Source organism: Pleurodeles waltl, chromosome 2_1 (genome assembly GCF_031143425.1).
Source record: "Pleurodeles waltl isolate 20211129_DDA chromosome 2_1, aPleWal1.hap1.20221129, whole genome shotgun sequence".
NCBI lineage: Eukaryota > Metazoa > Chordata > Amphibia > Caudata > Salamandridae > Pleurodeles > Pleurodeles waltl.
The window spans coordinates 904,671,190-904,684,747 of record NC_090438.1 but is presented as its reverse complement, the minus strand read 5'-3'; the positions used below and the strand labels follow the sequence as shown (position 1 = coordinate 904,684,747).

Below are 13,558 nucleotides of genomic sequence, written 5' to 3'. Positions count from 1 at the left end.
TGGGCCTGGTCTTAGCTGAAACGGCAGTGAGCTGAGCGCGAGAAAGCAGTGTATAAGCAGAGAGAGCAGAGAAAAAAGTTAGTTTGCATGGAAGACAGGAAGGATAGGTGGGCACTGTTTGAGTAGAGAATGCAATGTGCGTTCACAGAAGGCAGTGAAAGTACGGAAAGAGCAGATGGTGTGTAAGCAGAAAGCGAAAGGAGCAAGGGGTAAAGCTGAGAGAAGGGAGCAGAGAGACAAGGGAGTATTAAAATGAACCAGTAGCAGAGAAGGTAGTGTGTGCTCAGAAGAGGCAGAGAGAGCAGTGTGTACAGAGCATGTACGCGCAGAGGAGGCAGCAAGAACAGTTAGTGTTAACAGGAGGCATGCAGGAGAGGGATCAGTGTGCGTTCAAAGGAGGGAGGAAGCGACAGTTCGGAGTGGATCTGTTCAGAGTGGAAGCACAGAAGGACATTCTGTAAGCACAAAGGATGGGCACGGAAGGACATTTTGTGAGCCCAAGGGATGGGATCAGAAGCGAATAGTGTGTGCCTAAGGCACCAGAGCAGAGATTTGCCATTAAAATCAACGGCGTTGTTCAGTCTCAAAACAGATCAAATTGCATTCGATTACGTGGATAAGCCCTGCTCTCAACTACTACCTGCAAATTCTTCATAACTTATTTGTTAATTGGGTCATGAAGTCCCGATCCCACCAATTATTTCATTAACCTAGGTCCCATGGTGCTGCCAGCCGACAAGACCAGAAGAAGACGGTCACATTTGTGACATAAAACAACTATACCCTACTTGCTATAAACCCTTCATGCCGTCATTCTCTATAAACGCTTCTCTCTTCTTTAGACTACCTTTAATCCCTGTCCCCAAACAAGTATGCCCCGATTCCCTTCAGGCTCTCTTGTAGTTATACCTTTGGTCTCAGCATCCTCTCGCTCTGTACCGCATGTACTGTACTTCATAGAATCACTCATGTTACGGTGACCACCTATGCGCTACTTAATAAGAACAATCCGTGAATAGAGTCTGTAGTCGGGTCCGTACTCAGTCTTTCAACGGATCTCATTTGTCCGTAACATTTACACTTCCGGGTCGCATAACAACCAATTAGACGGCCCAGAATATTGTGGAAGTTGTCTAGGAGTTGGATGTAGTGATAACATGTAAACTCACCAAGGATTGGACCATTGGAGAACGGACCTATCCTAGAGAGCCATACAAAATTACGAATTTCTGATTGGCTGTGTACCCCGCACGTGTATTTGTCCAGCTTCGTCCTACCTCGCCTGCTCAGGGTAGTGACGCCAACTCTATAGTGGGGACACTATGATGCTTAGTGGGGATCTCCGCCTAGGGTGATTTCGGATATGCAGGTGGCAGACCGTTTTAGAGCGAAACGAGACGGTCACGGCAGGCCACCTCCGCCTGATGCTCTGGATAGGAAAAAGGGAGGGAACAAGGAGAAACAGGGCTGTGCTGGCCCGCAGGTGATGAGACTTAACGATGGTTAGACAGTAGTAGAAGGTTGGGGGGAGGGGCACGACGTGCCCATACTCAGTTAATTTTAGACTGTAATAATGTGACTTTTTTCATCACGAGATTCTTCTCGGGACATGTTCGGATTGTTTATTATTAAACGTATCCCCGCACCTGCTGTACGAACCACTGGCCAAGATTCCAGTTTTGAATCATTTGCAGTCTGGAATTTGAACCGGACATTGGCCACCCATCGTGGCCTTTTTTATGCCTGAAACCCGTTAAATTATTCTATGTACTACATCGAACTTGTCTGCGACTTACTACATATTTGGCAACAAGAGGATTTCTCTTCCCCCCGCCCCCCCAACCCAAACGCCACCTAGCCTTGTCAACATTTTTGATTCTCCCTGATAACGCGTCCCTTTATGATATTTTATTACACATCAGGACTCGTTTTAGGCCAATGAATCTTTTGACCCAGTTGAGAGACACCTTAGTACGAGATAGCTAGTCAGTATATCAATCAATACATCAATAATGGCATCAATATTTATCACAATGCATTTCACTTTAGTCAAAATCATTAATCAGTTCAAAGACACTGCCATGACCTTTCAGCCATGAACACCTTGTTTAGTAGAATTTTATGAGTAGTATTCCCTATTAAATACAATCTAATAGCAAATGCGTTAATCTCAACACCAAGAAACATAATAGTATAGTCACGATATGGCAACTTTGATAAGCTTTCATTAAAGCGAGAATCACAAACATCAGAACATAACACGGCGTGAACATAGATCAATTTAGCAGAGTGTCAATAACGCATCAGTACAACAAAACATAATCTCAGTCGTTTGTCTATTTGCGTCAGTTTGATGAACCCCTGTTCTAACCATTGATTAGCATTTGCATGTTGGGCTTCATGCAAAACAATTTAGAACACCAATTTGGAAAACATCTAGCTAAGGTCTCTGTCAAAAGCAAGCAGTTGTTACCTAGAAAGGAAAAGCAAACAGACAAATTACGATTGCATTGTCATAATTACCCTCCAAGGATTGGGTCAGCGCACAGGTTCAGTCTTCGTCTTCAGGACATCAGTCAAATCGCCATCAGTCAGAATTCGGCTCTGGGGCAAAAAGGCACTTTCCTCATAAGGAGGTAAAGTGTAGAATGAGCAATCTAAGGGCAAGGATGGTTTTAAGTAACCCACTAAGTCACCAAACAGAGTGACAGAGTTTCTGGATAAAATCAATAGCATTCCCTACCTAAATCTAAATGACTCCTCGTGACACGGGTTTTTATCCCTTTTTCGATGTACATTCCCCCAAAATTCTATTGGACATTTGCTATACCCCACTATCTTTTACCTATCATATAACACATTAGGTAATCTAACTCTTCACCCCATATTATTTTACAAGTTTTGTTTGGACTTCGCAATTGACGTCTTCTGAGGTGGCACGTCTGGTGTGTTTTCATCCTTCTGTAATTCCTTACATATCTTTTGGTCAGGAGTTCCATTGTCTTCACTGGTTTGAATGACCTTGTACATTACATTAATCTACATTGTTTCATTTCACTTTTAACATTTAGTCTGTGGACGAGGGGAGATGGTGAGAACGGATCTAACATGGTTACATTCATCTTCCAAGTCGAAGAAAAAGAATAAACAGGGTCATGGCCCCTTGTGAGTCAGCACACTGGAAAATAGAAAAATGTATTTAATATGAGAGCCAGGCAGCTAAGCTTCCGCTCATGCTAACTTAAGGCCTATGAGGTTTTCAATACAGATTTAATAACGCAAATGTTAGTATAGACTTATTTAAACGTAATTAAAACATTTTGATTATCATTATTAGTTCAAGTATACATTGATGGCCACTCATCGTGGTCACTATTCAAGAGTACGTCTAAGCAAAATTACCATTATTATGGTTTCTATGCGGCAGCATCACACATTAATTCATAAACATTTCATGTTAATATAGATTATATAAACTACGCTCTCTCATCCCATTTATTTATTTATGCAATTTTATGTAGCGCGTACCTTACCCAAGAGTGTCGGAGCGCATTACTGTGGTTACTCTTGACAAGTTACTTATTTACATAGTACTTAATAACTACACAAACTATATTTATAGAAATTGCAAAAGCCATACAAGCCAATACGCAAGGACAGTTCAAATTTACAGAATCAAATCCAGGATAGGGATATTCCAATAAAAGTGGGGGTGGTATGGAGGTCTAGTATGGTTCTTTATGAGTGGTGTTATTGTGAAAAATAACTTTGGAAGAGACAGGTATTGAGGTCCGTTTTGAAGGTTCTGAAAGATGTGGTGGTGTGAAGGTTTATAGGCATTGTGTTCCATATTCTAGTAGCATTATCTGAGAACGATTGTGTCATGAGTAATTTCCTTTTAAAAGTAGGAGGTTCAAGTAGCAGATTTTCAGCATTTCGTGAAGGTCTAGAGCCACCAAATAACTTTAGTTTGTTTGCTAGGTAACAAGGGTGGAGGTGTGAATGACTGTGTGTGATACAAGCAGTCTTATATATGGCCATGGCTTCAATGAAAAAGCCAGCAAAGATTTATCAACATAAGTGAGAGATGGTAATTTCTTTTGGCCCAGTAGACGAAACGCGCAGTCGAGTGGAGGATGGACTTTAGAGGAGATAGGTGAATCTTGGGGAGGCTAGCAAGAAGAGAGTTACAATAATCAAGTCTGGAGAGCACCAAGGCTTGGACAAGAGTTTTCAGGTCTTGCTCAGGAATAAAACATCAGATCCACCAGAGAAGCAGCAATTGAAATCGTGCAAACTTGGCTTTGGTGTTGATTTGGGATTGGAGGTTGAGTCTTTTGTCCAGAATGACACCAAAGGATTTGGCATTGTCAGCAATGGTGGGTTTGCTGTTGAGAATGTTTAAATTATCCATCCATGTTTAAATAGGAGGTGAGGAGTTTGAGGTATAGATGAGAAGGAATTCTATTTTAGTGGGATTCAGCCTAAGGTGATGAGACGTCATTCATTCTTGGATGGAGTTGAGTGGTAGTGAGATGTGGTGTGCAGAGACCTTGAGGTAGATGTGGGTGTCGTCAGTGTAGAGGTGAGAAAAGATCCCAGCTTATTTTAAAAGGGCACCTAGTGGGTAAATTTAAATATTGAAAAGGGCAGGAGCTGGGATAGAGCCCTGAGGGACACCTTGGTCAACAGCTCTAGAAGTTGAGTGACTTCTCAAGTTTTCAGCTCTAATCATCTGAGATCTCCCAGTGAGATAAGATTTAAACCATTTAAGTACCATGCCTTACCCATTCTTTGTTTTAGTGTGTTGATAAGTATGTGATGGGTGACAGTATCAAAGGCTGCAGAGAGAGCAAGCAGGATCAGGAGACAGGAACTGCCAAAGTCTAGGACTCAAAGGGCATTGTTGATAATCTGTAGCAGCGCTGTTTTGGTACTGCAGCCTTGACTGAAGCCAGATTGAAATTCGAGAAGCTTATTGTCCTTGATGTGTTGCATGAGTTGCTCTGTTACAAATCTTCAAGTGATTTTAGAGAGAAGAGGGAGGTTGGTGGTATGTCAGAAATTGTTAAGGTCAGACACATAAGTGGAGGGTTTCTCAAGTAGTGGGGTCACCTGACCACATTTAAGGGTATCAGGAAAGGATCCTTGGCTGAGAAAGAGTTAATCAGTTTTGTCTAGTAGGGAAATTTGAGGGTATAGAAATCTTATGCAATGTTGCTTCGGATATGGTCTGGAGAGTGGTTAGAAGGTTTGGTGCTCAAGATGTGTTTAAGGAGGGAGTCTTCAGTGATAAGGTCAAAACAGCACCAGGAGCCTTTGGATTTGCGTACCTCAAATGGGGTAATATGTGAGTCATGAATTAGCGATTTAACCTCTTTATTGTAGAATAGTGCAAAATCTTCTGCTTTCTTTAGAGGGTCTTCCAATTTATTGGTCGAAGGTGCCACAGGGATATTAGTTGATTTGATTAAGTCAAAGAGTGTTTTTTTAGGTCTTTTCTTGGCAGAATCGAGCAGTGATCTAAAGTAGTTTGGTTTTTCGTTGTAGATATGTTTGTGGTAAGACAGTTTTGCTTAACGAAGGTGTGAGAGGTTGATGATACAAGGTGACTGCCTCCATTTATTTTCTAGGATTCTAAGATATTTTCTTTCATTGTAGAGGGACTTGTTGAACCAAGGTGCAGAGGTTGTAGGCCTTTTTTTCTTGCTTTGCATTGGAGCTAGATTGTCAATCAAGATAGATATATTGGAGTAGCAGTGATTTATCACATCATTGGCAATGGAATTGGAGTTGATGTCTGGTAGTACTTTCTTAGTGCTGCTGCAGAGAGTTTTTAGGTCGCTGTTCTTTGCGTTGCGAAACCAGGTAGGTGCCCTTTTTGGTTGGCCCAGGGTTACAGCATGCAAGAAGTAAAGTGAGAAAGGGATGAGGAAGTGGTCGGACCAGTCAACCGGAACAGGGACATTTGTTTTAATCAAGCCAGCTCTGGAAATAATAAGGGCAAGCGTAGAGCCGTTGGAATGTGTAGGTTTAGCGTTGTGTTGCAGCAGATTATTTCCGTAGAGAAATGTTGCAAGCTGGTTAGCAGCAAAGTCTTCTTGGGTGTCCCAGTGAATATTAAAGTCTCCTAGAAAAATCAGATTATCACTTTGCGAAGATTGATCACAAATAAAGTAAATTAATTCCAAAATGAAGGAGGAGCTGTCACCTGATTGGTGGTAAATGGCCGTAATCTTGAAAGGGGAGATGTGCTTCACAATCAATTCTAGAGTTAGGCATTCAGATGTGGAGAAAGAACTACTCTGTCGCTCCTTGCAAAGAAGTGAGTTTCTAAAGATGACAGCAACGCCTTTCCCGGCTCTGCTTATTCTGTCATTCCTGATAGTGGAATAATTATGGGGAAGAAGGTGATCGTGGAAAGTGTGAGATGTGACATTAAACTAGGTCTCAGTAAGGATTAGTAGGTCGAGGTTATATTGAGTGATGGTGTCAGAGATTTCCAATGTGTATTTAACTGCAGATCTGGAGTAGTAGAGCTTACAAAGCAGCTCTGAGGTGACAGTTTTGATGTGGTGGGTGGGTGGGGTGTCAGAGTGTTTGGTAGTGAAGAGAATGCTGTTCCTGTAGGGCTGAGTATGAGGTGTGGGTAGCCAGTGTTTGGTTCTGACCAGAGAGCTGATGGGTATAGTGCGTTGTTTAGTGCTGTCAGGTGAGGAGGTGGTTGAAGACATGGAGGTATTATAACTAGCAAGTAGATTATTTATATCATTTTGGGTGAGATTGTGCATGGCTGTTTGAGGGCGTGGGAGAAGAATACTCCTTGGGATGGAGTGATTGGGGTATTGTAATTTAGCTGAGGGGAGTAAGGAGTTAGGTTCAGTGTACATTTTGGAATTTAAGAGGGAAAGGGGGGCTTCAAGCTGAGAGATTGAACAGATGAGGAGGCCAGGTTTGTTATTAAGAGTGTTAAGGGCAGTGTGAGGAATGTAATGGTGATCGGGGAGAGCAGCAGGTTCAGAGGAGAGAATTTCTTGGGAAATAGGGTGTGGGGGGGGAGGGGTGATGAGAGGGGGGTGTTAAATTGTTGAGTGAAGTGTGTAGGTTTGAGTGGTGTTTATTGGAAATGTGTGCAGGAGTTGTTGGGGTGCAAGCGAGAAGCTTAGGGCACTCAGGAGAGGTAAACGAATTATGAATTGATTGGGGTGATGAAGGGTGGAAGCAGTAATGGGACGGAGGCCTGTCAGTAGGAGGGATGAGACCCAGGGATAGGGAAGGTGGGATGGCTGTGTAGTTCAAAGTGAAGAGATGGTAGTGGGATAATGGAATTTGAGCTTGGTTGTAAGGTTGTGTGCATTCGTTGGGAGAAGAAAATATATTATGAAGTGGTTGGGGTGAGGAAGGGAGGAAACAGATGTGGGACGGATGCGCGTAGGCTGGAGGTGTGAGATAGGAGGAAAAGTGGGGGGCAAGAGTGATGAGTAGTTAGAAGTGATAAGAAGGGAGTGGGAAGACAGAACTTGAGCTTGCTTGCATGATTGTAAGGGGGCCAGGAGAGGTGGACAAAGCGAGAATCTGACCAGAGGGATAAATGGGGAACATGGAAATAACCTCTGGATTGAAGAGGAGGGGGGTAGAGAAGAGCTTGGCTTGAGGGAGGATAGGTTCAGGTGGCTGAGCAGGAGTGGAAAGGTGTGAGGGTGATGTGTGGGGAGTGGAAAGATTCAAGGTAAGAGGAGATGGAACAGTGGAAGGTGGATGAGCAGGTGAGAATAGGGGTGGGATTGGAGTGAGTTGGATGGAAAGATTCAGTGAAAGAGTAGAAGGAGCCGTGGAAAATAAGAGGGGTGGGTCAAGGTAAAGAATCACTGGAGGAGAGGGTAATGTATGAGCTGGAAAGTCAGTTAGTAGATGATAGGGACTAGGTAAGGGGGTATTTAACCCACTTGGGGGGTGGGCTTCTTTAAGGTCCATGTAGGGAGAGGTGGGAACACTGGTCGACGGTAGGGATTGAGTGTTGAGTCCCCACTTGAGATATTGAGAGGAGAGTATGCCAGGGGAAAGAGGTGGAGTGGGTGAGCTATAAGGGAATAGAGTATATCTTTGGGGGATGGTTGTCCAGAACCCCGGAGGATGGGGAAAGGGGAATGGAGGGGTAGACCTTAAGTTGGAAACCGTGTGGGATTGTGGTGGAGGATGAAACATTTAAGTGAGTTGTGGAAGATGGAGATCCAGGATGAGATGTTATGGGTGAGGAAAATGAGCTCTGTCTTTAATCTTCTGTAACGGCCGCTCTGATACTGATCAATAAACAGGGTGTCGGGAAAATGTTCAAGGATGAGTTTTTTTTAGCTTTTTAACAGAGGCTTTGGAAAGGACGGGAGGGTAAATTATCTTGTAGCTGTTGGCTCCAATGTTCACCCACTTGGTGGACATTGTTGTATGTTGGTGTGGATGTGGAATGGAAAGGGGTGGAGGAGTGGAGAGAATGATGTAAGCAGTGGTAATGTGGAGAAGTGCTAGGAAGCAGAGGCACATAATTCAGATATGAAGCAGGCAGAATTAGAGGAAAGAGTGAGAAATATTCTCTGTCTGATGACTGGGCTCCAGACCACTTTAAAGAAGGTGCTACGGAATAGAATCCAGAAAAGCGCAGTGATTAGGTCTAGTTCTGAGGTAGGCACAATAATAACGTTTTCATTGGGTGATGTTTGGACTCCAAACCATTTTGAGGACAGATGTAATTCAAGCCCAAAAGCAAATAAGAAATGGCAAGACCATGAGATGTAATAGGAAAAGCTGCATATTTAGGGGGGTAGAGGGTATACAAATCAAGAGGAGATTAGACTAGTATGATTCCAAGATGGTTGCTTTTTAGAGGCCCTGGGATCCAGTCTGATGGTAGGGAGAGAGGCCTTTCTTTAGTTTCATGTCAGCGGACCTAATTAATTTTCATTTGCTTAAGTACAGGACCATCATTTTGTGAGTGGGACACTCAAGTCCAAATGACAGTGAATTCAGTCTCCTTCAGTACGGAAGACTGCTCAGTTTCAACAGATTTGAGATGCACAGGAGGGAAACAGCAGCAAGGCCATGCTTGTACATTAAGGAAGGTATAAGTAGAGCGGCCTGCATCACGTTCTGGGCAACAGGTAGGTACAGATGGAAGGACGCTCATGTCTAGTGCAGCAGAAGGAGTTGATGGTCTTGGTGTGGGATTCAGGAAGGTAGGGCACATCGGGGCCAAAAATGAAGGACAGTTTCATTAGGGATCCACAAAAGAGGTGGGAACAGCCCAGGGCTAAGGGGCACCAGGCTTGCCTCATAGGGTGCTGTTGTTGGCTATCTCCTCCTGTGCAAGCTCTCACTGTGTCCTCGCTTGTTTCTGCGACACCCCTGATTAGTCCCTAAGGATTTCCACACCTTTTCAGGCAAGGTGCTTGGAGTTAGGATGGTGCCCTCTCGACTTTACGTCACACGGCATCGGCACACAATCATCCAACGCTTTTGCCAGGAGACACTTCTACACTTCATGCGACTCTATTGCCAGGAGACAAATATATTGCATTGCAGGACTTCTTCACTGCTGGGTCTACATTGCGTATGCCGCCACGCACTGCTTTCACAATCCAACGCTGTGCGTGTACTTCAAATGCTGCGGCCAGCTTAGATTTGACGGTTTCTAGGAGAAGCCTTTACCAATAAGAGACTCTTTGTCGCACTGTTCCATGCAACTGAACATTACATTACCATTTGTATTCTCTGTGACATCGCAAAGCAGATTCCCCTCAGACTACTTCTTTGCTGATATTAAGGTGTGTGGTAATTTGTTCTTAATTGAAGGTTTGTTACACTTGTCTGGTGAAATTAACTCTTATGTTGTTTTTTGTTTGCATCACTTATTATAGCCACAGTTCCTCACACTGCCCAACCTCTTGCTTTCTTAGCACAACCGGGCAAACCAATCATTAAATGGTCCCAATGGTTATGCTTATTTGGGAATCATTTAGTAGCTATTGATGCAAAGAATTACAGCCCACAACACAAATTTGCTCTAACATTTGGCAGCTTAGGACAAACTGCACAACAAATGTTCAGTAATTTACCACCCATTTCAGCTCCTCGTGGTCAGTCTGGTGATGATCAATAGAACATATACGTGGAAGCAATTGAAAGACTGTGTAAAGAATTTCAAGATGAACCCAGCAATATGTTGGAAAGGCATAATTTTTTTAGACGCAACCAACTTGCAGAGGAAGGTGTTGAAGAATATGTGTCCACCTTCTGCATTTTAGCTGCTACATGCAAGTTTGGCCCAAGTTTGGATACGTACATTCATGACCTATTAGTTTTTAATTGCGCTTCTAAGAAGAGCGAAGAACATTTACTAAGTTATTGAAACCCCAGCCTCAGTGAGATATTAGATCTAGCCAAAAGCATTGAGAGATCTTTAATTTCATCAAAGGTACCAAATGCTGAGGTGTCAGTTAATGTGATAACAGTAATAACTTCGGACTAAGAAACTGATTCCGTGTTTATGGTTCACACCAAAGGAAAAGTACATAAAGTAAACAACAAAAGAAATGCAACAGCTTGCTATAGCTGTGGCTCTAAAAGCCACTTGAGCAACTTTGCTGGACGTCCAGCAGTGGGCAAACCTTGTTTATCTTGTGAAAACGTAGGTCTTTTCCAGGTGATGTGCAGAAGTAGTAATACTCCTGTTCACATGAATAATGTTGCTATTGATTTTAAACCTTGCACGGATTTGTTAAATAATGTGGTACTCACCTTTGAATGTAATGCTGTTTGTACAAATGTGAAAGGTCCCATTTGTGAAGCTTACATTGATGATCTTTTATTACATCATGCCGCTCTCTGGTTCGCCTATCACATTTCTTAGAGATGCAATATTCTATGACAAATGGGGTAAACACAAACCACTTTCACCACCAGACATAAGTCCAAAGGCATTCAGCGGAAAATATGTAGACTTACTTGGTTAATTTAGGAGTAAGATGAACTGCTTAGGTAGAGAGATTGTCACAAAGTTATATGTAGCCATTAAAGGCAGGGACATCATCTGGGGCAAGACCTTTTGAAAATGGGACTGTACATCATGCCTGGATCAAGCACTCATGTGGTTGATCTAGTTTGTAGACTGGAAAAAAACAATTGAAACAAACTTATCCAAGTTCAGGGACTTATTTTTTGAACAAGTTGGGACAGTTAAAGGTTTTGTTCCTCATATCAGACTCAAACCTAATGCCCAACATTTTGTTCAAAAGTGTGACAGGTTCCACTGAGTGTCAGGGAGGAATGTAAGCTAACGCTTATGAATTTATGTATACATGGAATTATAGAGTCTGTTGAGTCTTCTCAAAGGGTCACACTAGTTGTGGTTACAAAGAAAATAACAGGTAAGATCAGGTTATGCGCAGACTTGCGCATCTTGAATGCTGACATTTTGGTCATCAAGGAGGCTTTTCACCCAATGACTGGGATGCCTTAAGCTCCTTATTAGGTCGTGCCAAGTATTATGCCCTTTTGTGCCAAGGTATGTGATGGGAATGGAGCCCATGCCTCCTTGTTGAGGAAGGGGCAGAACATAATTTTGTCCAAGCAAATGCAAAATGCCTTTGTTTAGGCGAAAAACTTAATTGTGGAAGCACCAGCTCTAAGTGCATTTCAAGAAGATCACACAATAATCACTGTGGATGCTAGACTTAAAAGACCTTTTAAGGTAAAAAAAAGGACGAGTCAATGTTTTCTTTATCAACCAAGGTCTGCAAGATTGGCAAAGGTGCAATATTGCTGGAAGGTAAAGGCTGGTGGAACAAGAGAAGTTTAGTAAAATTGTCACAAAACAAGGTTGCATAATAAACACAAAGAAAAACATTGGTTTTGATTTAGATTGGGCACAATGAATACAGCCTTCTATGGCTACTACAGCAGGGTAGCAAAGTAGTAGTTTAGTTACTGAAGAAGAGTACAGGAATTTTCTAAATCAGGGCACAGCAAGATGCACAAGGTTGAGAGAAGTAAATAGCTCTCCAAAATTGGGAGATTTTGTGATGTATTAATGTTCGTGTTACATACAGAATCTTTAGGAGTTGCAGGTAATTCTCACACAAAATTGAGTATTGTAATTCATCTCAAGATTACTCTTGAGGCGATGTTGGATTGTTTATTGTTACATGTCTCCCCTGCAGTAGTAGCAACTGGCAAAGATTCCAGCTTTGAGTCAGTTGCAGCCTACAATCTGAGCTGGACGGTCGCTGCATGTCGATGTTTCATGCTTGAAACCCATTAAATTATTCTGTGTCCTACATCAGACTTTGTCTGCAACTTACTTCATAGACAAATAGTGCCCCCACTATGTAAAGATAGTCTTCCTATGATGATTAATTCAGAGAGTTGAAATGCTTCAGCTGAAGTATGAGACAGAGAGCCTCCTGTGCTGCGAAACTGAGGGAGGCACACATAACTAAACAAGCCTTTTTCTAGGCTGCCTGCTTGCTTGAAATGTAAAGGGTGCTTAGAAACTGGCATTAGCTTTAATTGATGGAATCACTTGAAGCTTCTTGATGACACAAATGTATTCTTTTTGAGTGGTACTGCAAGGGAGTTACCAGCTTAGCTGAGAAGTATGTGCATTTAAAAGATAGTTATTTTATTTAAATAATTTATACATATCTATATTATGGAAACACTTTTTTTTATCTTAAAGCTTTTTGTGCATTTTGTAGCAGCCTATATACTGTGTGTAGTGCACGTTTAAAATAATGCCTTATATATTCACAGTACTTTCTCTCACAGACCGGGACCTCATAGCACTAAACATAACCAAGTGACTACTCTCAACTGCACCAACCAGATTTCAATTCTGTGGCTCTCTGGTTACAGACACAGGCGGGGTTGTAGCCACAGGGAGGCATTTGTGGGACGAGTCAGCCCATATTTATCGCCGCTTCCTACTCTACCACCCCCCTCCCCCCAAATTACATTGGCAGCTGGCACAGTATTTAAAAGTGTGTAAGTTCTGAAAGTGAATGAGCAATAAAAATGCCTTTACTTTTTGATTTTTTTCTTGTTAGATTTGCTGCATGTTCTAAGGCAAGTTAAAAGTTAGGATATGCCTTCTTACAAAATGCATGAAGATGTTGCTTAGTTTTATTTCTTGACTGCAAAAGTGAGAGGATTTTGTAAATTGAACTATGTGAAAATCTCACAGGGGTACAGGCAGGCCCACTGGAGTTATGCTACGGGGGCCCCACATTTTGCGGAAATGTTGACTAAATGATGTGGCAAGAAAAAACAAATTATGCAGCTTAATGTGGTGCACTACGTGATAGCATCACTTAAATATTTTATCATGTTTACACATTAGCACTGTCACAGCAAAGGATTCGCTTCATTAGTACCAGTTCTACATCCAAATACAGCTATAAATAACTAAAAGGTGAACTGTCAACCTTTAAACCTTCAACCTTTGTGAAGGACCTTTCAGTGTGATGCAGCATGTGTTGCAGCGTTTTCAGTAACTTTTGATCTTTTTGCA

General features: G+C 42.3%; 1 protein-coding gene and 1 long non-coding RNA gene across 4 annotated transcripts in view; one reads left to right on the top strand and one right to left on the bottom strand.

Moving 5' to 3' along the window:
* ZNF236 (zinc finger protein 236) overlaps positions 1–1,070 on the bottom strand; it is a 1,086,161-nt gene extending 1,085,091 nt beyond the window's left edge. For 2 of the 3 annotated variants that reach the window (XM_069218833.1, XM_069218835.1), the window contains exon 1: positions 910–1,070. In XM_069218833.1, the coding sequence (XP_069074934.1) occupies positions 910–970 (61 nt within the window). In that variant the 5' untranslated portion in view covers positions 971–1,070. The remainder of the gene's footprint in view (positions 1–909) is intronic. The other variant, XM_069218834.1, reaches the window with a different exon arrangement.
* Positions 1,071–1,268: 198 nt separating this feature from the next.
* The window catches only part of LOC138269870 (uncharacterized), a 73,277-nt gene continuing 60,987 nt past the window's right edge, over positions 1,269–13,558 (top strand). The window contains exon 1 of the long non-coding RNA XR_011200243.1: positions 1,269–1,483. This is a non-coding gene — a long non-coding RNA (uncharacterized lncRNA). The remainder of the gene's footprint in view (positions 1,484–13,558) is intronic.